General features: G+C 43.4%; 3 protein-coding genes across 14 annotated transcripts in view; 2 read left to right on the top strand and 1 right to left on the bottom strand.

Annotated features, from left to right (window-relative positions):
* The window catches only part of LOC139407252 (kinesin family member 25), a 274790-nt gene extending 267455 nt beyond the window's left edge, over nucleotides 1-7335 (top strand). For both annotated transcript variants that reach the window (XM_071150866.1, XM_071150867.1), the window contains 11 exons: nucleotides 1746-1849; nucleotides 1987-2072; nucleotides 3425-3464; nucleotides 3566-3633; nucleotides 3758-3832; nucleotides 4165-4308; nucleotides 4498-4674; nucleotides 4848-5002; nucleotides 5140-5397; nucleotides 5542-5697; nucleotides 5905-7335. In XM_071150866.1, coding sequence (XP_071006967.1) covers nucleotides 1760-1849; nucleotides 1987-2072; nucleotides 3425-3464; nucleotides 3566-3633; nucleotides 3758-3832; nucleotides 4165-4308; nucleotides 4498-4674; nucleotides 4848-5002; nucleotides 5140-5397; nucleotides 5542-5697; nucleotides 5905-6056 — 1401 coding nt within the window. In that variant the 5' untranslated portion in view covers nucleotides 1746-1759 and the 3' untranslated portion in view covers nucleotides 6057-7335. The remainder of the gene's footprint in view (nucleotides 1-1745; nucleotides 1850-1986; nucleotides 2073-3424; nucleotides 3465-3565; nucleotides 3634-3757; nucleotides 3833-4164; nucleotides 4309-4497; nucleotides 4675-4847; nucleotides 5003-5139; nucleotides 5398-5541; nucleotides 5698-5904) is intronic.
* A 181-nt stretch (nucleotides 7336-7516) lies between these two features.
* Nucleotides 7517-18209, top strand: LOC139407250 (heme binding protein 2). 2 transcript variants are annotated; one of them, XR_011634079.1, is made up of 6 exons: nucleotides 7521-7677; nucleotides 7856-7991; nucleotides 8202-8337; nucleotides 14389-14569; nucleotides 14753-15215; nucleotides 16181-18209. XR_011634079.1 is itself a non-coding variant. In XM_071150863.1 (5 exons), the coding sequence occupies exons 2-5, from the start codon at nucleotides 7914-7916 to the stop codon at nucleotides 14934-14936; spliced, it is 579 nt and encodes a 192-aa protein (XP_071006964.1). In that variant the 5' UTR covers nucleotides 7517-7677; nucleotides 7856-7913; the 3' UTR covers nucleotides 14937-18209. The 2 variants fall into 2 exon arrangements, 1 of the variants encoding a protein (XP_071006964.1); XM_071150863.1 differs by having other exon boundaries at nucleotides 7517-7677; nucleotides 14753-18209.
* A 1205-nt stretch (nucleotides 18210-19414) lies between these two features.
* LOC139407248 (NHS-like 1b) overlaps nucleotides 19415-25961 on the bottom strand; it is a 167280-nt gene continuing 160733 nt past the window's right edge. For 9 of the 10 annotated variants that reach the window (XM_071150857.1, XM_071150853.1, XM_071150858.1 and 6 more), the window contains one exon: nucleotides 19415-22214. In XM_071150857.1, the coding sequence (XP_071006958.1) occupies nucleotides 21548-22214 (667 nt within the window). In that variant the 3' untranslated portion in view covers nucleotides 19415-21547. Of the gene's footprint in view, nucleotides 22215-23133; nucleotides 23220-25961 lie in introns of all 10 variants that reach the window. The other variant, XM_071150861.1, reaches the window with a different exon arrangement.

Here is a 25961-nt window from a genome sequence, read left to right as displayed (position 1 = left end):
AATTCAATTCAATTCAAGGGCCTTTATTGGCATGGGAAACATATGTTAACATTGCCAAAGCAAGTGAGGTAGATAATATACAAAAGTGAAATAAACAATAAAAATTAACGGTAAACATTACACTCACAGAAGTTTCAAAAGAATAAAGACATTACAAATGTCATATTATGTCTATGTACAGTGTTGTAACGATGTACAAATGGTTGAAGTACAAAAGGGAAATTAAATAAGCATAAATATGGGTTGTATTTACAATGGTGCTTGTTCTTCACTGGTTGACCTTTTCTTGTGGCAACAGGTCACAAATCTTGCTACTGTGATGGCACACGGTGGTATTTCACCCAGTAGATATGGGAGTTTATCAAAATCGGGTTTGTTTTCGAATTATTTGTGGATCTGTGTAAATATGTGTCTCTAATATGGTCATACATTGGGCAGGAGGTTAGGAAGTGCAGCAGTGTGCACATAGCCTGTCTTCTCTTGAGAGCCAGGTCTGCCCACGGCGGCCCTTCTTAATAGCAAGGCTATGCTCACTGAGTCTGTACATAGTCTCTCTATGTCTCCCTCTCTCTCTGTCTTTCTCCCATTCTCAAGTATCTTATTTACCGTGCCCCTAGGCCGTATGTTAAGAGGTTGTTTGCCTTGGGGATAATCCTCTCTCCCCCTCTAACCCCTCCTTCACCCAGCCCTCCAATATGACTCTGTCAGCGAGGTTTGGAAAGGTTGTGAGACCTGTCCTCTGCGTCACCTGGTCGCCATGGTGACAAGCTCGAGGAACTTATCCCACGTCACTTGGTTAAACCTGGCTGTCTGTTGGGCCTGTGGGAAAAGCCCCTAGCCTATATATACCTGATCCTATTGGCTTCGTTTCCCACAGGTCCAGGGTCAGTTTTGTTGTTTGGCTTGAAATAGTTCATGTATATGTAAGGCAGTAGCGCTGATCCCAAATCAGTCAGCTTTTGGAGAAAATGTCAATGTAGGCACAAATATTGTATTTATGAACCAGTATGATTTATTGCAATTTATGAAGCATTATTCATGTCATTTATAGATCATGGATTAATATTTTTATTTTGCGAATACTCTGTGGACCCTGCAGTTGCATCTCGAGCTACCCTTCATTCAGGAAGGATGTCAGATGGTTGAGCAACCCAGCCTCCTATCAAAACAATGACTTAGATTAATCCATCAACTGTCCCTGTAAGTCCGGCACAATGAGCACACACATAACCCCTCGGGCTTAAGTCTTAGCTCATGAACAGGACAGGTCAAATACAATAACCATCAGCAGCAGGAGAGGATCTCTTTCCTTAGCTATTACCCTGCTTGTTGTAGTTGTAGTTTGCATTCTCTAAGAGGAGGTTAATTACATGTAATAGTAATGAATAGTGAGGAGGTCTGACTCTTGAGACTAGAGTTCATGTCATGTCGTCCAGAGGATTCCAGGAGTTCTTATATGGCTTTGATTGCTTCATTACAGCGCGTGTGAGTGTATGAGTGGGTGTATCTATGTTTCCACTGAGATTAAGGACTTGGGTCTAAAGGTATTACCTGGACTAGGCACAATTATTTGTGTTTCTCATGGCATGACATTGCATTTAGTGGCTTAGCCTGGCACATGCATGATGTTACTGTCACGGTTTGTGTAACACCATTGAAGCAACAACAAAAAAGCCCTCATAATTTGGTTATTATATGTGATGGTGCTGTTATTATTATCCTATTTTCTGTGTATCTGTCCTCAGGTTTGCAGGCTCAGATGGAGGCTCTAGAGCGCTCTCTACTGGAGGAGAAGGAGCGGAGCAGGACTGAGAGGGAGAGGAGGAAGATACTTCACAACACCTTGGTGGTGAGGATCTTGACTACATTTTAATAGTCTACAGTGACTGCCATTCTTTTTTTGTCTTTGTCTCTGTCTTTGCTTCCATCTCTGTCTCTCTCTCTTTCTCTCACTCTCTCTCTTTCTCTCTCATTGTTGCTCTTCAGGAGCTGCGGGGGAACATCAGGGTCCACTGCAGAGTGCGTCCAGTCCTTCCCTTTGACGATGGCCAGGGATCAACATTAGCAATAGGGTAAGTTTGTCAGATAATATATTTTTGAGCAGTACTGTACATTTTAAAGGGATACTTTGGGATTTTGGGAATGAGGCCCTTTATCTACTTCCCTGAAGTCAGATGAACTTGTGGATACCATTTGTATGTCTCTGTGTCCTGTATGAAGGAAGTTAGATGTAGTTTCTCGAGCCAATGCTAATAAGCGCTAGTGCAATGACTGGAAGTCTATGGGTTTGTACTAGCATACTACCTTCATACTGGACACAGAGACATAAAAATGGTATCCACTAGTTCATCTGCCTCTGGGGAAGTAGACAAAGGGCCGGTTTCTGGTCACAGGTTCAGGAATGGTTAAAAAGTCATAACATGCACTTAAAATTAACCTTACAAATAGCAGTGTTGGGGAATTTGGAAAGCCGTAGTCAGTCAATAAATAATATAATAATACTCGTAGAAAAGGCTTTCATCTTTAGCTCACAATCTGTGGATAATATATGATTAAAAAGGTTATAAAATGTTGTAAAACATCACAGCACAATTGAAAAATATATGGCACATGGTAACCAAAACAGGGTGGTCTATGGTGATAGGTGGGATGGGCTGAGAGTGGCTGAGGGGTGGTCTATGGTGATAGGTTGGATGGGCTGAGAGTGGCTGAGGGTTGGGTTTAAAGAGCTGAGATCTATGATGATAGGTGGGTTGGGCTGAGAGTGGCTGAGGGTTGGGTTTAAAGAGCTGAGGTCTATGATGATAGGTGGGATGGGCTGAGAGTGGCGGGATTTTTTTTTTTTTTTTTACCTTTATTTAGCCAGACAAGTCAGTTAAGAACAAATTCTTATTTTCAATGACGGCCTGGGAACAGTGGGTTAACTGCCTGTTCAGGGGCAGAACGACAGATTTGTACCTTGTCAGCTCGGGGGTTTGAACTCGCAACCTTCCGGTTACTAGTCCAACGCTCTAACCACTAGGCTACCCTGCCGCCCCGATTAAAGAGCTGAGGTCTATGGTGATAGGTGGGATGGACTGAGAGTGGCTGAGGGGTGGGATTAAAGAGCTGAGGTCTATGGTGATAGGTGGGATGGACTGACGGGTTTAAAGAGTTTGTTTGATAATGTATTATTGTTACGTGACTGCTTTATTTAAAAGTACCATGTATCTAACATATATGTAACGTGTATGTATGTGTATCAAAAAATCTGTAAAAAAATTAAGATATCTGTCCTCCGAAGAGGGGGGATGGTGGAGGGAGATAAAGGGCTTCATTGCCAAAATCCTGAAGTATCACTTTAATTAGTGCATTTAACATCCTCTTAGTAACAACAATTTAGAACAGTACAGTTTTATAATAGTCATGATTGTTTTCTGTTCAGGCCTGCTACAACAGAAGAGGTGGTTCAGGCAGTCAATGATGTGAGTACATACATCTTATTTATTGTTAGGTCTGTGATTGGGTTGAATGAGTCATTCTGAAATCACCTGCCTGCCTCACTGTTGTTTTGCCTGTTTTCCAGGATACAGTTGTTGTGAATTGTACTAGAATGGGGAACCTGGGGCTGAACAAGATGTTTGAGTTTGAGAGGTAATATAACATGATAATAACTTTGATTATTGTTGCTATTCTATATTTACATTCTGTCAGCAGTTGTATTGTAGTATGTGTCACAGCTTCAGATGTATGAAGCTTATCAAGCATGTGTTTCCAGGGTGCATGGTCCTGAGGACTCCCAGGATGTCGTGTTTGAGGAAGTGAAGCCTCTCCTCACATCTCTGCTGGATGGGTGAGTTAATGTGACCTTGTGCTGCTAAGGGGAAACACTGATCGCTAATGTAATTCTATTGCCTTCCTCACAGCATCTCAGAACTTCTAAAATATAAAAAAAGCCAACCTCCTATTTACAGTAGAGATGATTGCCTCAGAGAATTAGTGTTGTGATTGAGTGCTCCATTGGATCAGGACCAGAGGCAAAGCAGACCATGTGAAACGTTATTAAATAGACTAAGCAGAATGAGGAATTAAATCCAGTGAGACGACGTCTGAATAACAAACAGCTAAGTTAATAGAAACAGCAAGTCTCTATTTCACAGACTGATTCTCCTATTGTTCGGTCAGGTATAACGTGTGCATCATGGCGTACGGACAGACAGGCAGTGGGAAGACACACACCATGATCGGCGCCCAGGCTGAGGACCCCTCAGGACCACAGGGGGAGGCCCGGCAAGGCGTTATTCCCAAAGCAGCCACTGAACTCTTCAGGTGGGAGGGAGGGAGGGAGGGAGGGAGGGAGGGAGGGAGGGAGGGAGGGAGGGAGGGAAAGGAGAATTCAAAGTTTGGTGTTCATACTAGGGTTAGGGTGATGAGAGAAGGAGCTATACTTGTACATGGATGCATGTTTATACTTGTTTTATCTTGTTTACTTTTGTATGTGTGTGTGCTATCTGACAGGATGATATCGGAGAAACCTGCTGAGAGTCACACGGTGGAGGTGTCTGTGGTGGAGGTGTACAACAACGAGGTGTTGGATCTGCTGGCTAAAGACGAGGACGGGGTTGCCATGGGCGCCAAGAGAGATGTCATCACTACCAGCACAGGGACCAGCGAGGTGCCCTTACTCTCCTACGTGTGAGTAGTCCTTTACTGTGTGTGTGCGTGCGTGCGTGGTGTGTATGTGAGTGATTAATTGAGTGAGTTTAGAGACATATCTATTGGATTGGTGATAGAATAGTGACCGTTTCTGTGTGTGTGAGATTTATGTGAGTTGAAGTACTGTATTGCTGACTGTGTTCTCCTCCCAGGTTGGTGAGAAGCTCAGCAGATGTGATGCAGCTGATCAGTTCTGTTCTGAGGTTGAGGGCTCGCTGCCCTACACTGGTCCACAGAGACTCCTCACGCTCTCATCTCATAGTCACCCTCACTGTCTCCTCCAAGAGCCCCAATGCACTGGCCCTGGGTGAGACACACACACAAACATCTGATTACTGACAAATGAAAAATGACAAGCTTTACAGAATGTTTATTGATTTCTTGTCATGATATCTTGCTGCTATATTCCTTTATTGACTGTGTCTGTGGTGCTGTGCTGTCCAGCTCGTAGGTTGCAAAGTGTCAAGAAAGACATGCAGCGCAAGGCCCAGAAGGAGTGGTGGAGCCCCCGCTGTCGCCGTGCCAACCCAATGGCCCGCCAATCGGGGGACGAGCGTTCCGCTAGCTCCTCCTCCTCGCCCTACCACTCCCCCAGCCACTCCCCCATTCACTCCTCTTGCCCCTCCCCCAGAGCCAGCACCGCCCAGGCTCCCTTCAGGACCAAACTACAGCTGGTGGACCTTGCAGGTAGCGAGTGCGTGGGTGAGTCGTGAAAACAACACCAAACTCATCCACCATGGTCTGTGATTGTTGTGTAGCAATGGTGTTCTCTCCGATGGTGTAGGGGGGATGACTATGTGTATGCTGTGTGTGTAACTGTTTGGACGTGTGTTTGTGTAACTGTAGGTATGTCAGGGGTGACTGGCGCTGCCCTGTGGGAGACGTCGTGTATAAACCGCAGTCTGTCTGCTCTGTCTGACGTACTGGGAGCTCTGGCAGAGCAACGGCCACATGTGCCCTACAGAAACAGCAAGCTCACACACCTACTGCAGGATGCCATTGGTAACACACACACACACACACACACACACACACACACACACACACACACACACACACACACACACACACACACACACACACACACACACGCACACACACACACACACACACACAGTTTGTTGTTTTCCTTGACTGCAGTTGATAATGACTAACCATTCTCCTCCCCCTCTCCCCTCTCTTCTCTATCCTCTTCTCCTTCTCCACTAGGTGGGGATGCGAAGCTGCTGGTGATGCTTTGTGTCTCTCCCACCCAGAGGTATATGACTGAGTCTCTACAGTCTCTGGGCTTTGGCACGCGGGCTCGTCAGGTCCAAAAAGATACCCCTCGCAGGAAGAATATTGCCCTCAAAATGAAGTAATGGGAGCAGAGCAGAGCAAAGGAGTATAGTAGAGAGAAGGGAGAGAGGTCCCAGGCTGTGATGGCATGGTCAAAGGTAGAACAGAGGTCCCCCTCAATCAAGTGAAGGCTGAAGGTACATGTGGCCTCTGTGACATAAATGTTGTATATATGTAAATATTATTTAGTAACTTATGTTGTTGCTTTACTTATACATGTACAAATGTTTATCTAGCTATTTGACTACCAAATTGGGTTGGTTTAAAACATTTTTTTTGACAAATGTTGAATAATTTTCATCTATCGGTATCAAACTCCATCTCCCCTCTTTATGTCCACCCAAATAGTATACAATATTTACTTGACCAACTATTTTATATTGTGGAATTGATTCTTAGATGCAGTATTTCCCTTAGTTTTTTTTTGATTTGTGCTAAATTTTAGACTGATGGTAAATCACAGGCTTTAAGGCTTACTTATACTGAACAAAATATAAAACGCAACATGTAAAGTGTTGGTCCCATGTTTTATGAACTGAAATAAAAGATCCCAGAAATGTTCCATATGCACAAAAAGCTTAATTCTCTCAAATTATGTGCACACATTTGTTTACCTCCCTGTTAGTCAGCATTTCTCATTTGCCAAGATAATCCATCCACCTGATGGGTGTGGCATATCAAGAAGCTGATTAAAAAGCATGATCATTACACAGGTGCACCTTGTGCTGGGGACAATAAACGGCCACTCTAAAATGTGCAGTTTTGTCACACAACACAATGCCACAGTCTCAAGTTTTGAGGGAGCGTGTAATTGGCATGCTGACTGCAGGAATGTCCACCAGATCGGTTGCCAGATAATTTAATGTTAATTTCTATACCAACATCGTTTTAGAGAATTTAGTAGTATGTCCAGCCGGCCTCACAACCATAGACCTTGTGTAACCATGCCAGTCTAGGACCTCCACATCTGGCTTCTTCACCTGTGGGATCTTCTGAGACCAGCCACCCTGACAGCTGATGAAACTGAGGACTTTTGTAATAAACCCCTTTTGTTGGGAAAACTCATTCTGATTGGCTGGGCCTGGCTCCTATGTCCTCCAAGCCCACCCATGGCTTTGCCCCTGCCCCGTCATGTGAAATCCATAGATTAGGGCCTAACGAATTTATTTCAATTGATTGATTTCCTTATATGAACTGTAACTCAGTAACATTTTTGAAAATGTTGCATGTTGCATTTACATTTTTGTTCAGTATATATTTGTTATATAAATGTGTTATAATTGTGTGGGCTTGCTTTTAATGCCTTTCTTATAAACCATGCACTTATTTTAGTGTTTGGAAGCCTCAATATTTGTTACATGTATTTTTGTTACGTTCAAACTTTGAATAAACATGTTTTGTCCTTTTCTGTATTTTATGGCTTACAAAAACTCTGGGCAGCCAATCAGGATACACGTTTTTCTGTCGTTGCTACGTAAATATCATGTGACCGAAGGGATTTTATAACAACAAACGCACAGCTCCCCCAATGACCTCGCCCTCCCTGTTATGAAACACCTACATTTTGACCATTTTGTAATTTCTATCCAGGAAAAACGATAAATGCATAGCTAGTACGTTGACACACCAGTGATTTCGAAGAAGGTAAGGACTGTCGTTTTAGACTCTTTATCTCGCTAGCTACCTGTGGGGAGAGGCAAGTTGTTGTCGTGAATATGACTATCTAGGAACAGGTTGTGAATGATTGATTTTAAGTTATAGTTGTTTTGTGGTATGATCAGCGAAGTTGTGTTTTATATTAGTTTTACCTTTTTTTCTTTAGCTTTGAACATCAAGTATTGAATGAGAAGGACTTTAGGACTGGTCAGAAACCTCCCACAATGCTGAAAACAATTGGGCAAGCTATTTTTTCGACTACTTTGCAGAATCCAAAGTTTACACCTAACGAGGAGAATAAGGTTGGTGGTTCTTAGTACCCAGTCAGCTTAGATATGGATATACCTTTTCTGGATGAACAAGTACAAGTTTACAACGTGTGTGTGTGTGTGTGTGTGTGTGTGTGTGTGTGTGTGTGTGTGTGTGTGTGTGTGTGTGTGTGTGTGTGTGTGTGTGTGTGTGTGTGTGTGTGTGTGTGTGTGTGTGTGTGTGTGTGTGTGTGTGTGGTTCAGGCTCCTGACTATGAGGTCCGTACCTATCAGACAACCAACTGGATAAGCACTACTCTGACTGGTATGGAGCAGCAGGCTGCGATAAGCACTGGGTTCCGACGCCTGTTCAGCTACATCCAGGGCAACAACCACAACAGTAAGTCACACTTTCAGTCATTAGGTGTTAGGCTACTCACTTAGAAACAAACATGCTTACAGGCACTTTAACTATTGCTCAGTTGGTAGAGCATGGCGCTTGCAATGTGAGGATAGTGAATTCGATTTCCAGGACCACCCATATGTAATATGTATGCAAGCATGACCAAGTCCCTTTGGATAAATTTACACTGAGTGTACAAAACATTAGGATCACCTTCCTAATATTGAGTTGCACCCCCTTTTGCCCTCAGAACAGCCTCAATTTGTCGGGGCATGGACTCTACAAGGCGTCGAAAGCATTCCACAGGGATACTGGCCCATATTGATTCCAGTGCTTCACGCAGTTGTGTCCAGTTGGCTGGATGTCCTTTGCGCGGTGGACCATTATTGATATGCACTGGAAACTGTTGAGCGTGAAAAACCCTGCAGCATTGCAGTTCTTGACACAAACCGGTGAGCCTGGCTAGGGCTGTGGCGGTAATTACATTTTGTCAGCCAATTATTGTCATGCAAAAGACTGCTGGTCTCACGGTAATTGACCGTTAATTAACATAAACACGTTTAGCATCTCCAGGCTTCCACACATACAAGCTGCTATGTCTCCAACTTCAGCTATATATACATATATATCTCAATTTAACATACACCATCACAATAAATCCATTATTTATTGTAGTCGGGTCTAAAGAAATATTATGATATGAAGAAAATATATTTCAGAATATCAGTTGGCCTACTGTATCTGGCTATGCTCCATGCCAACGGCTGTAGGCTAGTTAATTTGGCTGACACGATATGCTTATAAATCCTGCGCATTTATTTTATGAGTTTATAGTAAGAATATTATAATTGATCTTAGCTATAAAATGATATTTTTTTCCCCCATTACTGAGTGAGTGCGCATATGGCATGGCTATATTGAGTGTATAAATGATCACTTGAAACAGGTCCTATATGCTAGATTTACAGTTATTTGGCAACTTTAGTTGTGAATGAAACAAATCTTAGAATGTCTTAGAAATCAAATCATATATGGGCTCCCGAGTGGTGCAGCGGTCTAAGGCACTGCATCTTAGTGCTAGATACAGCCTTGTTCGAATCCAGGCTGTATCACAACCGGCTGCGATTGGGAGTCCCATAGGGTGGCACGCAATTGGCCCAGCGTCGTCCGGGTTTGGCCGGTGTAGGCCGTCATTGTAAATAAGAATTTGTTCTTAACTGACTTGCCTAGTTAAATAAATGTAAAACTAATTGCATGGAGCAACTATAGGCTATTGATGATTTGAGAAAGAAGCAGAAAAAGCTTGTGCTCTGTTCCTTGCCTCAGGCTGCACAGCTGTTCTCTCATCAACTGATTTTCACCCATCAGACTATTCTCAATTTAATCTTGTCTTTACTGATATGTCAAATTAGTTTCGATTTAAAATGGCCCATTATCAAATAGGCAGGGGGAAAATGTCTTCTGTATGGACTCAAATAGGGAATTCTGTGTGTGATGTGTCACCCAATTAATTATGAAAATTCAAAACAATCCCTATTACTAGGCTGTTCAAAATCAAATACAAATTGTAGACTAACTGTAAGCCGCCCTGCACAATCAATGAATCAACAGCATGGTCTAAGGCTATACGTTCTGTCCAGACTCATGGATATATATATACAGTGCCTTGCGAAAGTATTCGGCCCCCTTGAAATTTGCGAAGAACAAGGAACACACCAGGCAGGTCCTTGTATGAGCTGAAAGTTTAGAGGGTCTTGGTAGATTTGCAGTGGTCTGATACTCCTTCCATTTCAATATTATCGCTTGCACAGTGCTCCTTGGGATGTTTAAAGCTTGGGAAATATTTTTGTATCCAAATCCGGCTTTAAACTTCTTCACAACAGTATCTCGGACCTGCCTGGTGTGTTCCTTGTTCTTCATGATGCTCTCTGCGCTTTTAACGGACCTCTGAGACTATCACAGTGCAGGTGCATTTATACGGAGACTTGATTACACACAGGTGGATTGTATTTATCATCATTAGTCATTTAGGTCAACATTGGATCATTCAGAGATCCTCACTGAACTTCTGGAGAGAGTTTGCTGCACTGAAAGTAAAGGGGCTGAATAATTTTGCACGCCCAATTTTTCAGTTTTTGATTTGTTAAAAAAGTTTGAAATATCCAATAAATATCGTTCCACTTCATGATTGTGTCCCACTTGTTGTTGATTCTTCACAAAAAAATACAGTTTTATATCTTTATGTTTGAAGCCTGAAATGTGGCAAAAGGTCTTTAGAAGCTTCTGATAGGCTAATTGACATCATTTGAGTCCATTGGAGGTGTAACTGTGGATGTATTTCAAGGTCTACCTTCAAACGCATTGCGTCTTTGCTTGACATCATGGGACAATCAAAAGAAATCAGCCAAGACCTCAGAAAACAAATTGTAGACCTCCACAAGTCTGGTTCATCCTTAGGAGCAATCTCCAAATGCCCGAAGGTACCATGTCCATCTGTACAAAATGTAATATGCAAGTATAAACACCATGGGACCACGCAGCCATTATACCGCTCAGGAAGGACACGCGTTCTGCCTCCTAGAGATGAACGTACTTTGGTACGAAAAGTGCAAATCAATCCCAGAACATCAGCAAAGGACCTTGTGAAGATGTTGAGGAAATGGGTACAAAAGTATCTATATCCACAGTAAAACGAGTCCTATATCGACATAACCTGAAAGGCCACTCAGCAAGGAAGAAGCCACTGCTTCAAAAGCACCATAAAAAAGCCAGACTGCTGTTTGTAACTGCACATGGGGACAAAGATCGTACTTTTTGGAGAAATGTCCTCTGGTATAATGAAACAAAAATATAACTGTTTGGCCATAATGACCATCGTTATGTTTGGAGGAAAAAGGGGGAGGCTTGCAAGCCGAAGAACACCATCCCAACCGTGAAGAACGGGGGTGGCAGCATCATGTTCTTAAAGCTTGTTCGCAAATGGGTCTTCCAAATGGACATTGACCCCAAGCATACTTCTAAAGTTGTGGCAAAATGGCTTAAGGACAACAAAGTCAAGGTATCGGAGTGTCCATCACAAAGCCCAGACCTCAATCCTATAGGAAATTTGTGGGTAGAAATGAAAAAGCGTGTGCGAGCAAGGAGGTCTAAAAACCTGACTCAGTTACACCAGCTCTGTCAGGAGGAATGGGCCAAAATTGACCCAACTTATTGTGGGAAGCTTGTGGAAGGCTACCCAAAACATTTGACCCAAGTTAAACAATTTAAAGGCAATGCTACCAAATACTAATTGAGTGTATGTAAACTTCTGACCCACTGGGAATGTGATGAAAGAAATAAAAGCTGACATTCTGACATTTCACATTCTTAAAATAAAGTGGTGATCCTAACTGACCTAAGACAGGGAATTTTTACTAGGATTAAATGTGTCAGGAATTGTGAAAAACTGGGTTTAAATGTATTTGGCTAAGGTGTATGTAAACCTCCGACTTCAACTGTAGTTTGGAGCGTAGCGTAAGGTAACCAGTCCATCTAGTGTGCATAATACAGTCCACACTCAATTATGTATCAAATAAATCTTACATCAGTTTTGTTGTTTTTCTGCAGTGCATAATATGCAGTAGACTATGTATTGTATAATGGCACAATCATAATTTTAAATGTTTTTTTTCTGGGCATCAGCTCTAATATACATGAGTGTTTTTAATTAATCATCACCTTAGAAAGCGCTGTCCATTTTGTTTACAGTGTTTCAACCTGCTGTTTAACTAATTTCTTCAAATTTATAATCACAGTGAGGTGAGTTTATAAAGTACTAGAGGCTGTTTTGATGATGCGTGTGATTTGATACTCGATTGCATTTGCACCGTTCTCATAAGTTACGACAAATGCGATTATGCATGTAACGCTTTATTATAAAGGTGCATTATTATGGTGAAAATGATCTTCATGCCACTTTTGTTGTTATACAAAACTTATCAAACGTATACAGTACCAGTCAAATGTTTGGACACCTACTCATTCAAGGGTTTTTCTTTATGTTTACTAGTTTCTACATTGTAGAATAATAGTGAAGACATCAAAACTATGAAATAACACATATGGAATCATGCAATAACCAAAAAAAGTGTTAAATAAATGAAAATATGTTTTAGATTCTTCAAAGTAGCCACCCTTTGCCGTGATGACAGCTTTGCACACTCTTGGCATTCTCTCAACCAGCTTCACCTGGAATGCTTTTCCAACAGTCTTGAAGGAGTTCCCACATATGCTGAGCCCTTGTTGACTGCTTTTCCTTTACTCTGCGGTCCAACTCACCCAAACCATCTCAATTTGGTTGTGGTCGGTGATTGTGGAGGCCAGGTCATCTGATGCAGCACTCCATCACCCTCATTCTTGGTCAAATAGTCCTTACACAGCCTGGAGGTGTTGGATTATTGTCCTGTTGAGAAACAAATGATAGTGCCACTAAGTGCAAACCAGATGGGATGGCGTATCTCTGCAGAATTCTGTGGTAGCCATGCTGGTTAAGTGTGCCTTGAACTTGAAATAAATCACAGACCGTGTCACCAGCACACCACCTCCTCCATGCTTCATGGTGGGAACCACACATGCAGAGATCATCTGTTCACCTGCTCTGCATCTCACAAAGACACGGCGGTTGGAACCAGAAATCTCACATTTGGACAGATTTCCACCGGTCCACTGCTCATGTTTCTTGGCCCAAGCAAGTCTCTCTTTTTTTTTCTTATTAGTGTCCTTTTAGTAGTGGTTTCTTTGCAGTAATTCGACCATGAAGGCATGATTCACGCAGTCTCCTCTGAACAGTTGATGTTGATGTCTGTTACTTGAACTCTGAAGCATTTATTTGGGCTGGTAACTCTAATAAACTTATCCTCTGCAACAGAGGTAACTCTGGGTCTTCCTTTCCTGTGGTGGTCCTCATGAGAGCCAGTTTCATCATAACGCTTGATGGTTTTTGCGACTGCACTTGAAGATACCTTCAAAATTCTTGACATTTTCCGGATTGAATGACCATGTCTTAAAGTAACGATGGACTGTCGTTTCTCTTTGCTTATTTGAGCTGTTCTTGCCATAATATGGACTTATTTGACCAAATTGCCCTATCTTCTCTATTCCACCTCTACTTTGTCACCACACAATTGATTGTCTCAAACCCATTTAAGATGGAAAGAAATTCCACAAGTGAACTTTTAACAAGGCACACCTGTTAATTGAAATGCATTCCAGGTGACTACCTCATGAAGATGGTTGAGAGAATGCCAAGAGGGTGCAAAGCTGTCAAGGCAAAGGGTGGCTACTTAAAATAATCTTTCATTTAAAATATATTTTGATTTGTTTAACAATTTTTTGGTTACTACATGATTCCATATGTGTTATTTTATAGTTTTGATGTCTTCTATTGTTCTACAATGTAGAAACTAGTAAAAATAAAGAAAATCCCTTGAATGAGTAGGTGTGTCCAAACCATACTCCGTTCAAGGCTTAAAAATAATTATTTAACCTGTCTCCTCCCCTTCATCGACACTGATTGTAGTGGATTTAACAGGTGACATCAATAAGAGATCATAGCTTTCACCTAGTCAGTCAATCATGGAAAGAGCAGGTGTTCCTAATGTTTGGTACACTCAATGTATGTGACCCACGACCCTACAGTGAAGTAGGAACTAATGCCAAACGAAAGAGGGCAAAGTGTGTCTCAAGTGATAGCAGGAGCACATATATTTTTTACGAGGGTGTTGTGCATCATATTTCTGTGTGTTTAGGGCATGTGACATATGGGCAGTAAGTACATAGGGCAAGGTGTGTTGTGTGGGCAGTCGTGGCTTTAGTGTCTGTTTAGAAAATGTGATATCCTTACCATCTAATGTCTGTTTGTCAGGGACACATGGCCAGTATTAAACTTAGGGAATCACTATCTGTGTCACTGTGTGTGTCTGTCATACCCACAGTCTAACTGCCTGTGCCTGGTCCTGGTTATGTGTTGCGTATCTGGCCATCTTTCATTGGCTTGTATGTGTCTCCCAGAGGAGAACGTGGAGATGACAGCTCCAGTGACGTGTCTGGTGGACCCTGGGGCTGGCCCGGCCTGTGAGACCACCTTCACAGTGTCCTTCTATATCCCAGAGGAGCACCAGGCCGCCCCGCCCCTGCCCAGCGACCCAGAAGTCTTCCTGGAGAACAGAAAGGAGTTCACTGTGTTTGTCAGGTAATGGACCAATACAGGTTTCGCTCACCTGCTGACGTTTGAAATGTGAGGCAGTATAGGGCCAGCAGTTAGTGTTCATGAACACATCTGTGAGTAGTAGACCATAGACCACGACACCAGTATCCTTTCTTTCCTGCCCTCATAAAATATATCCTTCGTCATGCTCCCTGTCTTTCCATGCAGGACGTATGGGGGTTTCACCAACATGCAGAAGAGTCGTGAGGAGCTTCTGAATCTGCTAGAGAGCCTCCAGAGGGACGGGGCACGCTACAAGGACATGCCCTACTACGTCTGTGGCTATGACAGCCCCTTCAAACTAGTCAACCGCAGAAATGAGGTCTGGATCCTCCAGAAGACAGAGCCATAGTAACGGTTCAAAGGGGGTCCCTACCTTTCTCCTCGAAGTATGCACTTGAACACTCATTTATTTAGAAGTATTGGATTGGTGTAGGCATGGACGACCAGATACACTTTATATCAGTGGAGGCTGCTGAGAGGAGGATGGCTCATAATAATGGGTTGATCAGAGCAAATGGAATGGCATCAAACACATGGAAACCATGATGTGTTTGATGTATTTGCAACTATTCCGCTTCAGCCACTACCATGAGCCCATCCTCCCCAATTAAGGTGCCAGCAACCTCCTGTGCTATATATATACAAAAGTATGTGGACACCCCTTCAAATTAGTGGATTCAGCTATTTCAGCTACACCCGTTGCTGACAGGTGTATACAATTGAGCACACAGCCATGCAATCTACATAGACAAACATTGGCAGAAGAATGGCCTTACTGAAGAGCTCAGTTGACTTTCAATGTGGCACCGTCATAGGATGTTAGTCAAATGTCTTCCCTGCTAGAGCTGCCCCAGTCAACTGTAAATGCTGTTATTGTGAAGTGGAAACGTCTAGGAGCAACATGGCTCAGCTGCGAAGTGGTGGGCAACAAGTTCACAGAACGGGACCCCCGAGTGCTGAAGCGCGTAAAAATCATCTGTCCTCGGTTGCAAGACTCACTTACAAACTACCTCTGCAAGTAACGTCAGCATAAGAACTGTTTGTCGGGAGCTTTGTGAAATGGGTTTCTGTGGCTGAGCAGCTGCACACAAGCCTAAGATCACCATGCGCAATAACAAGTGTCGGTTGGAGTGGTGTAGTGGAGTGGACTGGAGCAGTGGAAACGTGTTCTCTGGAGTAATGAATCACGCTTCACCATCTGATCCAACGGAATAATCTGGGTTTGGAGGATGCCAGGGGGAACGCTACATGCCCTTTTGGGAAGGCCCATTCCTGTTTCAGCAACAAAATGAGGTCCATACAGATGGTTTGTTGAGATCGATGTGGAAGAACTTGACTGGCCTGCACAAAGCCCTGACCTAAACCCCATCGAACACCTTTGGAATGAACTGGAATACCCACTGCAAGCCAGGCCTAATCTCCCAACATCAGTGCCCGACCTCACAAATGCTCTTGTGGCTGAATGGAAGTCCCCGCAGCAATATTCCAACGTCTAGTGGAAATCCTTCCCAGAAGAGTGGAGGCTGATACAACAGCAAGGGGGAGCAACTCTACTAATGCCCATGATTTTGGAATGAGATGATTGACGAGCAGGTGTCCACATACTTTTGGTCATGTAGTGTAGCTATCTTAAAACAGTCTATTAATTTTCAATCCGTGAGGGGGAGTCAACGGGTGCACACGTTGGGGAGGAAGGTAAGGAACTGAACAGAATAGCACCCATTCCCACTATGATTAGAAAAAGATATGCAGCTTTTTGAAGCATAATCACACGTGCCTAAGCAATGTCTGTGACCTTTTGTAATAATGATACTACAGTAATAACCTTTCCGTTGATACTTAAAGAAACTAAGAGACAGATGTCAAGGATCTTTTTAGATGCTCTTAATATTCATGTCACTGAAGGGACTGATGATATACTGTGGCTTCTATTTGAGACTAATTTCTACTACATTTTGAAGTCCCTTGTAGTATACAAAGAATTTAACTCCATTCCGTTAGATGCTGGCATGACAAGCACCTATATAAGCTAACATTAGCACTTCTTCAGAAAATGACATGTACAGGGAAGACCTTTGAACTTTCACACTGAATTCCTGACTCACTTAACTTTTGTTTTAAGCTTTTCAACTTTTGTGCTCTTTTACTTTGTACTTTTCATTGTAGATGCCTTGCATATTCAAACTGCTAATTAATGGTGGCAACTATGTACATTTTACGGAGGACTTGGCAGTGTGGCTTAGCTCTGAGGGCTGCGTTGTATGACTAGACATGCTTATGGACTATTGCTGAACTATGGATTACTGTGAGAAAGTCTCAATGATGATGTGAAAATGTAATGTGTGTCTGCATCTTGTCGTCCCCCCCCCAAAAAAATGACACATTTGTTGGGATATTATGATGTAAACTGATATTAGGTTGGGAAAGGGACAGAAGCTGGATCAATGGAAAAATGTATTATACACTGTGTAGTAAACATTAGGAACACCTGCTCTTTCCTTGACAGACTGATCAAACTTTATTTGTCACATGCGCCGAATACGACAAGTGTAGACTTTACCGTGAAATGCTGACTTACAAGCCCTTAACCAACAGTGTAGACTTTACCGTGAAATGCTGACTTACAAGCCCTTAAGCAACAGTGTAGACTTACCGTGAAATGCTGACTTACAAGCCCTTAACCAACAGTGTAGACTTTACCGTGAAATGCTGACTTACAAGCCCTTAACTCTTCTTGAGGCTCTCTGTTGGTTAAGAAAATATTGACCAAGTAGACTAAAATAAAAAGTAACACAATAAGAATAACAATAACGTGGCTATATACAGGGGGCACCGGTACCGAGTCAGTGTGCGGGGGTACACGTTAGTTGAGGTAATTTGTAGGTGGGGGTGAAGTGACTATGCATAGATAAACAGCGAGTAGCAGCAGTGTACAAAAAGGGAGGGGTTGATGTAAATTGTCCGGTGGTGATTTTAGTAATTGTTCAGCAGTCTTATAGCTTGGGGGTAGAAGCTGTTGAGGAGCCTTTTGGTCCTAGATTTGGCGCTCCGGTACTGCTTGCTGTGCGGTAGAAGAGAAAGTCTCTGATCTGGTGAAAGCTATGATTCCTTATTGATGTAACCTGTTAAATCCACTTCAAATAGTTTAGATGAAGGGGAGGAGATGGGTTAAAGAAGGCATTTTAAGCCTTGAAACAATGGATTGTATATGTGTGCCAATGAGGGTGAATGGGAAAGAAAAGATTTAAGCACCTTTGAACAGGGTATGGTAGTAGATGTCAGGCTCACCGGTTTCTGTCAAGAACTGCAACGCTGCTGGTTTTTCACGCTCAACACTTTCCCGTGTGTCTCAAGAATGGTCCACCACCCAAAGGACATCCAGCCATCTTGACACAACTGTGGGAAGGATTGGAGTCAACATCCCTGCGAATTGAGGCAGGATGGTGTTTCTTGTGTTTTGTACACCGTGTATATTGTGTTACATTCTTTACTATGATTTATTCAAAGAAGGAATACTTTTCACTATTACATGATTGTGGATGTATAATGTCTTAATGTATGTACTAATTTACAATCAATGTATGTAAAACGTGATTAAATACATTTAAAATGTCTACTTTCATGGAGTATTTGGATTTGGAGGTTCAAATCCTTAGGTACACAACAAATCTGTATGTCTTACAAACTGAAGGTCATGACTCTTCACAGCCAGCTGAAATCCTGTTTCATCCATACCTTTCTCTCCCCCGATCTCTCTTTCCTATCCTCCTCTCACAGTCAGGTCAGTGTGTGCGGACTCATCTTTATTTTTAGGAGAATTGTTCCCCATATCATGTTCAGACGGTCAGCAGAACCAGGGCAGGACACTGCTGTATTGTCTGCTGCTGCTTAGTCAGAAACATGTCCCATGCCTTGTGGCTTTGTGAGACTTCAGATATTTCCAATCAAATTGTATTTGATACCATACATTGAGTATATTAATTAATTGCACAATAATTTGCTTCCCACCCAGTTTTGAATGAATTATGTACAGTAAATTATTGAACCGTTGAATAAATGATGCATATTGGAAAAAAAACAGTAAAGATGTTGAGTCAAGGGTTTTATAATGAAGAGCATATCCAAGTCAATAGGAAATGTCCCAGTACCATGATCTTATATCTGAAGATAGGTTGGCTGACTAGGGTCTGTATGGGGCAGTGACACTTGAGTATTGGAAAGAGGGCAGATACAGCATGTCACTGGAATGATGATGGGAGGGAGAGAGGCGTCGCATTGATTGATGTGACAGTGAAATGTTGTGACTGCTGTCTGGAATATTAAAGGGGAGATGGAGTAACACAGTTAAATATTCCAGTGTTGCGGGCTACCAGTCATCCCAATAGTGGGTGGACTGCTAAAACTAAGGGTGCTTTGTTGTTCTATATAGCACCATTTCATATAGCCGTGTGTGGATTGGTGAATATGCCAAGCCAGTGTCCCTATGGAGATAACTTGGTCTCTATTACAGCAACCAACACGGTCTCTGTCTTCATGGAATATTAGAAGAGGTGACATTTATGCAGTGTCACTATATGTCACACAGTTATGATGGCACAACAGTGGAATATTATGTGACACCCGGTGACGCAGAGCTCTAACAGGACGTCCAGAGGTGAGAGGCATAAGGGATGACCTGGAGGAGGAAGTGGGGGCTAAGTGATGGCCTCTGAAGTTTTGCGGATGACAGACGACAGTGGGTGCCATGGCAACGGTGCTAATGAGGCGGTAATTTGGGCGGCGGGCTGGCAGATGGTCGTGAATCACACAGAGGTAGAGACGAGACACTAAATATCAACATGTTTTATTACACAGACATATACACAAGAGGTTAGCCTGCCTGCCTCCTTTACATCCACCTTTATTTCATTCTTCCACTCCTCTTCCTCAGCGAGCTGAGATTGAGACTTCATAAACTCCCATCATGAGCCGGACTGAGACGAGCTCTGAATCATGACTGGGTCTGAACTCTGCGAGACCCATTGGTCACAGGTGATTAAACCTGGGTTGTTACAGGCTCTCAGAGTAGGAAGAGTCACGCTTGTCACCTCCTATGATACATCAAGTCAGATTTACTGAGCTTTTGCACCAGGGTGGAATATTTGTGTTAACCACTGTTGTACCTCTTTAGGTTTTTAATACCACTATAAATGTTACAATATTTGCTCTAGCTTTGTAAACCTAGCCCGTGAACTGTGGTCCAGGCTCTCCACTTATTCCTGCACCTCCCGATCCCTCCCCGCCCCAAACCTTTCCTCACCTCCTGATCCTTCCCCGCCCCAAACCTTTCCTCACCTCCTGATCCTTCCCCGCCCCAAACCTTTCCTCACCTCCACCTGACTGCTGGTTGTCTGGGGCTGGAGTACTGACTGCTGGTTGTCTGGGTGTTGGGAGTACCTGACTGCTGGGTGTTGGAGTACCACGTCACAACCTCACTATTTTAAAATAAATAGTCTACAAAAGAAAAACACTCCCTTTCAACAAGGGCTCAAAAAAATGACAAAGTCTTTGAAAATAAGTAATGCTACTTAAACTTTTTTTAAACAAAAAGAACCATATAAAACTGCGCAAGAGAGAGAAACCTAGTAGAAACGTAAACTGCGTGATGGTAATCATAAGCCCTAGAAGGTTCTAGTAGGTCATGTCATCAAACTCTACAATACTGGACCTCGGTCAATAGGTCCGGTCCAGTACGGCTAATCACAGATTCAGATTGTATCCATATTAGCATAAACAGCAGGCTACATTGAATTGTTTAGCTCTTTGGTAACCAAAATGATCACAAATAAAAATGACAGTTTGCAGTTAATATTTTTCCACTTGACTTTTTTTAAGATGAATTCTAAATTTCCTAACGTGAGGGAAAAGGAGGATACCTAAACACAGGCTTACTGATAAAACAATTCTAAACACATGGTTTTAAAATGACACAAACAAAGAAAAAGAAAACACATATGGACAGTGCAAATCTACAAACTAAAATTCCAAAAATCCAAGGTTTTCCAAACCTCCATATTAAATCCATCATATTGGCTGTGTGTCTTGTGTAGAATAGACCTAGCCATTGTCCATGTGCGTCTCTTCACCTGCCTGTCCCTATGGGGCAGTCACGATCCCTCTGCACTTCCCTTTTACCACTGAAAGGTCCAGCCCCTGCAAACCACAGACTTCAAAGAGCAGAAAGAAAACTTGACAAGAACCAAAACTGGAGCTGTGTCCCGGAACCATTTGGTGTACCGTTCTGTTACTGTTTGCCACATGTTCTATATTGTTTTACCATACATACTCACAAGCAATGGTATGTTAAGACTCAAGATAACAGGAGATGAACAGCAAGCAGAGCAGAAATACACTGCATTTAAGCCAGCCCCTAGCACACCTTCAAGTTCCACATTCCAACGCCTGACTAACTAATGGCACCACTGCAGCCAAAATAAAAACAACTTGTCACTTTTCAATACCTTCATATCACCTTAGCTTTTCCCTTAACCTTAGAGAAACCTAAAAACTACAGGAACCAACCCTGAATACAATCAGCACCTCTGAAGCTCTAACAGGAATATTTTTTTTTATTAAAACGAGCAAACAAACAAAACGGGAACATCAGTCTTTGGAAAAAAACGATAATGATGACTTTTTTTGTAACACAAACAATGGGGTTATCAAAACTAAATGCAGGAAAATTAGTCTTGAAAAGCTGCAGCTGAGTCGGTCTCCACTTCAGACTAAGAACAGTCCGGTCGGTCTGAGGGCCAGTCAGGTCCGCTTCCTCAGAACCAGGCCCAAAATCTACAGGATCTGGAGCCAGGGGTGGGGCTCGGGGGGCACATGAGTCTCTGGAGGGCCCATCATTGGGCCCAACCCTCCCTGGCGACCATGAGTGAGTTCAAGTCCCTGTATCCAGGGGGCGGTCCCTTCTATCTAACTACTGCTCTCCTCAGATAAAGTGCCGTTGGAACCCTGGAGCGGGGGGAGGGGCAAGGGGCAGGGCTGGCTGTCAGGGACGTCCCCGCATTCTGCGCTCTCAGCTAACTCTCCCTCACGCTCGCAGATGACCGTCATAGGGCTGCTCAGAATGCGGTTGCGGGCGTTGTACTTGCTGCTGGCAGCAGAGGGCGGCGTGCGCGATCGCCCGTACTTCATGCCGCTCAGTGATGATGATGGGGAGGAGTAGGACAGGCCCTCGTTGCGGGCCCAATCCTCTGGCGCCCTCTTGCTGCGACCTGGGGAAGCGCAAGGGCTGTGTGGTGTTGTCGGCGATGATGGTGAAGAGGGCGGGTCCAGGGAGGACTCGGAGCGCGTCCTCTGGAAGCGCGGGTCTGTGCAACGCAGCATGTCGGCGGCCGACATTCGGAAGCTGGTCTCGGAGCGGCTTCCCTTCTTCAGGAGCAGAGCCTTGAAGGTGTCGCTGCTGGTGGCAGACTTGCGCAGGTTGCGCTGAATGGAGCCTGTCTGCCTGCCCATGGACAGCGAGGATACTAGGCTGGGGGAGGCGCCCGTGGGGGTGACGGGGGGAGACGGACAGGGGGAGTGGCCCTGCGGCTTGTCCTCCTCAGACTCCTTACGACCCAGGACCTTCCGCTTGGACCTAAGGGTAGAGGAGGAGAGCCTTGTTAGGGACATGGTTGGTTAGAGACATTAAGCTGAGGTTGGAGTGATGGATATATAGGAGAACAGGGTTAGTGATATTGAGCAGGCTGGGTAGGAGGACAGCGGGTACAGGACATATACAGAGGGTGGAGGGGTAGAGAGGGAGCGCGTGGTTGGAGACTGTCCAGAGTCCAGATCAAAGCTTAGAAGCAATTCTTTAAACACATCTACTCAGATCAACACTCAATGAAACATTCTCTACTACTCTATGGCTCAACCAATGATGGAACATCAGTACTAACTTTTATTTTTAAAACAAAGCTTTCCTCTAATAAGACATGCCAGTCGGCATACACACCCCTTCTGAACATTGTCCCAATTCAGCCATATGTCAACAATGCCCCCAGCAATCCCAGGGTGCATTGCTTCAGAAGCCTAGAAGAAGCGAGGGTAATCTAACATAGAGGGGGTGAGTGGAGCAGGGGCTGGGAAGCGGGGGAGGAGAGGGCTGGTGCTTTTAAATATTTTATTCAAAATGTGAAAACTGCACACATTGCAACTCTACGGGAACGCTAAGAGGTGGCACAATGGAATTCATCAACAACACTAACTGGGAAAAGTGCCCAGAGCTTTTTTTTTAAATCTAAAGATTTAAACCCTTGCCAGCAGGGGCTGCCATTCTCCTCCTCCACGACACCATGTCTACCTACCATAGACTCACAAAAGTAGAAATGCGTTCCTTAGTCATAAGCGTTGTGCTAAAGCCGTGGCTAGCAGGGGAGATCAGATTAGCGCAGGGAAAAACAGCATAATTAATCTGAGTCCAGGGGTTGCTTGGGGATTATGGCGCTAATCCAGCGCTAGCGTTACCGCAGGGAAGATACAGGACCGGCCAATTACAGTAATGGGCTACTTGCCACGCCAAACCTCTCTAGGCAAGGGGCGCTCAAACGCTCACTCTGCATTCCCCCGCTGCACCAGGGAGGAAGAAGAAGAGGTGGAGCTAGAAGAGTGTGGAGGACAGACAGTGACATGACAAAAGGGATTTAATGACATAGAGGAAGGGTGAATGAGGCAGACAGACGCAACATTTAATCCTTCAGATCAGGTCCAAAGACAGAGAGGTTTAAGTAAATCAACTGTCTTTAACAGAGAACAAGAAATAAAGACAAGCACGATATATCCATGATGTAATATGGAGTCCATGACAGAGAGAGAGAGATCCGGGTATGAGAGAAGACTGGATAGGAGTCTATTATTTGAGGCTGGGATGTTTGAGGGACGGCTGTGCCCCAAATGCAACCTCAATACTGTGGGGTCCCATGAGAGCTCCAGCAGTACATTAGCCCATAGGTTATAGCAGCAGGCTTACGTAACGTCTCTCTCTCTCTCACACCTGATTTAACCAGGCCCAGGCAACGCCACATCTAACTCCCCGGACTAATGCTGATCTATTGACACACACAAACTACAGAGATAAAGGACAAACACAACGAAGGTGGTAAGGTGAGGGAAAAAGAGCGAGGAGAGAGAAAATGAATGTCAGAGAGACAGACCGAGCAAAGGGAATAAGAGAAAGACAGATGGAGAAAAAGGGAAATACTGATCCAAAGTATGAAGAAGCACAAACACACACAACCATCACACAGGTTTTGAGTGGTGCATCGATTTTCTTTCAATACAATGTTTGATTGTGAGAATCCCTCCAGCCAGTTCCATCCTACCCTGGCTGTGGTTGTGATAACAATCCATTCAGGTTTGAATCGTTCTCTCCCTCCATTTCTCATCAGTTACTGAGTAGTGAGAGGGAGAGAACGCAGAGAGGAGTAGAGTAGAGAGGGTAGATGGAGCACAAGGCAAACAGTGCTGGGTTTACCTCTCGTCAGCAGTAACAGCTGGTGCCCTAAGGTCTACATATACATACTGTAGGCTTCCCTCCTTCACAAGGCCTAACTTGTCTTTGCCTCTAATATAGCCTACAAAGATATTAGAGTTAGGAGAAATCCACCAGGAAAAGTAAAGCCCGCACGCAAACACACACACACACACGCACACGCACACAAAAGCCAGTAGAAATAAAATCCCCTGAAATGAAATCCTGTGATTCTCGGGAGCTCACTGGCCATCATACCGCTGCACGTGACCAGGATACACACACACACACACACCGGTTGGCTGCGTGAGCAAATGATGTGTGTGTATGCTCCATTGAACGCATGCACATGTGTGAGAACGTAGAGAGTACATGCAGACTGGAAGAGCAGAGTGTACCAGAGAGAGTGAGAGACAGAAAAGCTCTTAAGTGAAGCCTCTAACCTACATCAGGAATGTGGCTTCTGATTTAGGTTCAACTAGCTCAATAATGAATGAACCATCAGCTTTTCATTCACTAAGAAGAAGTAGCAATAGTCATCAAAATAAAAAAGTTAAAAGGTTTAAAAAAATAATGCAACAGTTGGACACTGGATGAAGATACTCCAAAACATATAGAATGTTTTTAATCCATCAGATAATGACTGAATTATAGCACATAAAACTTTTTACTGGCTTGGATAATGAATGAATGGAGTTCAGGGATTTTGGTGGGAATTCAGGTATAACATATATTGTTAAATGCAACTTTCTTTTTCTTCGAATGCACTTATACACTGAGTGTAAAAAACATTAAGAACACCTGCTCTTTCCATGACAGACTGACCAGGTGAATCCAGGTGAAAGCTAAGATCCCTTAATGATGTCACTTAAATCCACTTCAATCAGTTAAATCCACTTCAATCAGTGTAGATGAAGGGGAGGAGACAGGTTAAAGAAGGATTTTTAAACCTTGAGACATGGATTGTGTATGTGTGCTATTCAGAGGGTGAATGGGCAAGACAAAATATTTGAGTGCCTTTGAACGGGGGATGGTAGTAGGCGCCAGGCGCACCTGTTTGAGTATGTCAAGAACTGGAACGCTGCTGGGTTTTTCCACGCTCAACAGTTTCCATGTGTATCAAGAATGGTCCATTATCCAATGAACATCCAGCCAACTTGACACAATTGTGGGAAGCATTGGAGTCAACATGGGCCAGCATCCCTGTGGAATGCTTTAGACACCTTGAAGAGTCCATGCCCCAACGAATTGAGGCTGTTCTGAGGGCAGAAGGGGGGGGTGCAACTCAATATTAGGAAGGTGTTCTTAATGTTTTGTACACTGTGTATAGACATTTTCTAATGGTGGAAAATATTTTACAAATATTTTGTGATAAAATAAAGAAAATCATGTGCCTAATTTGCATATACGAATATATTAACATAAAGGGATGAAACCACCAAAAACGTGTTCTTTCTATGCCTTCCTGCACTCACCTGCACTGTCTAGACGGACTCATGGATTACTGTTGTTGCCAAGTTCTGTTGCATAATTCAATAAGTGTCAATAGCAGGATACCCTCGGATTAAAAATCAACACACTTGGCTCTAAATTACATCCATCTATGCATACTTTATATTGGTTGCGAGATCAGACATAATATCACTATAATCTGAGTGTTCATTTGTAAAAATGTCAACTGTATTAAATTATTACTTTTTTAAATTCTACAAAAAATGAACACCCATCAAAACAAAGTTATCTTCGTTCTCTTTCTTGTGATATACAGTGCATTTGGAATGTATTCAGACCCCTCCCCCTTTTCCACATTTTGTTACGTTACAGCAGGGGTGGGCAAACCTTTTGGCTCAAGGGCCACATCGTGATTTTGAA

This window comes from Oncorhynchus clarkii, chromosome 4 (assembly GCF_045791955.1).
Source record: "Oncorhynchus clarkii lewisi isolate Uvic-CL-2024 chromosome 4, UVic_Ocla_1.0, whole genome shotgun sequence".
Lineage (NCBI taxonomy): Eukaryota > Metazoa > Chordata > Actinopteri > Salmoniformes > Salmonidae > Oncorhynchus > Oncorhynchus clarkii.
The sequence above is the reverse complement of the archived record's forward strand: the minus strand, read 5'-3'. Positions and strand labels throughout refer to the sequence as shown.

What these genes read in the sequence shown, in the direction of transcription:
- LOC139407250 (XM_071150863.1), top strand. Translation starts at nt 7,914, where the DNA reads ATGCTGAAAACAATTGGGCAAGCTATTTTTTCGACTACTTTGCAGAAT. An exon ending in CCAGGGCAACAACCACAACA is followed by an intron (nt 8,338 to 14,388) that starts GTAAGTCACACT and finishes TGTGTCTCCCAG; the next exon opens with AGGAGAACGTGGAGATGACA. An exon ending in GAGTTCACTGTGTTTGTCAG is followed by an intron (nt 14,570 to 14,752) that starts GTAATGGACCAA and finishes CTTTCCATGCAG; the next exon opens with GACGTATGGGGGTTTCACCA.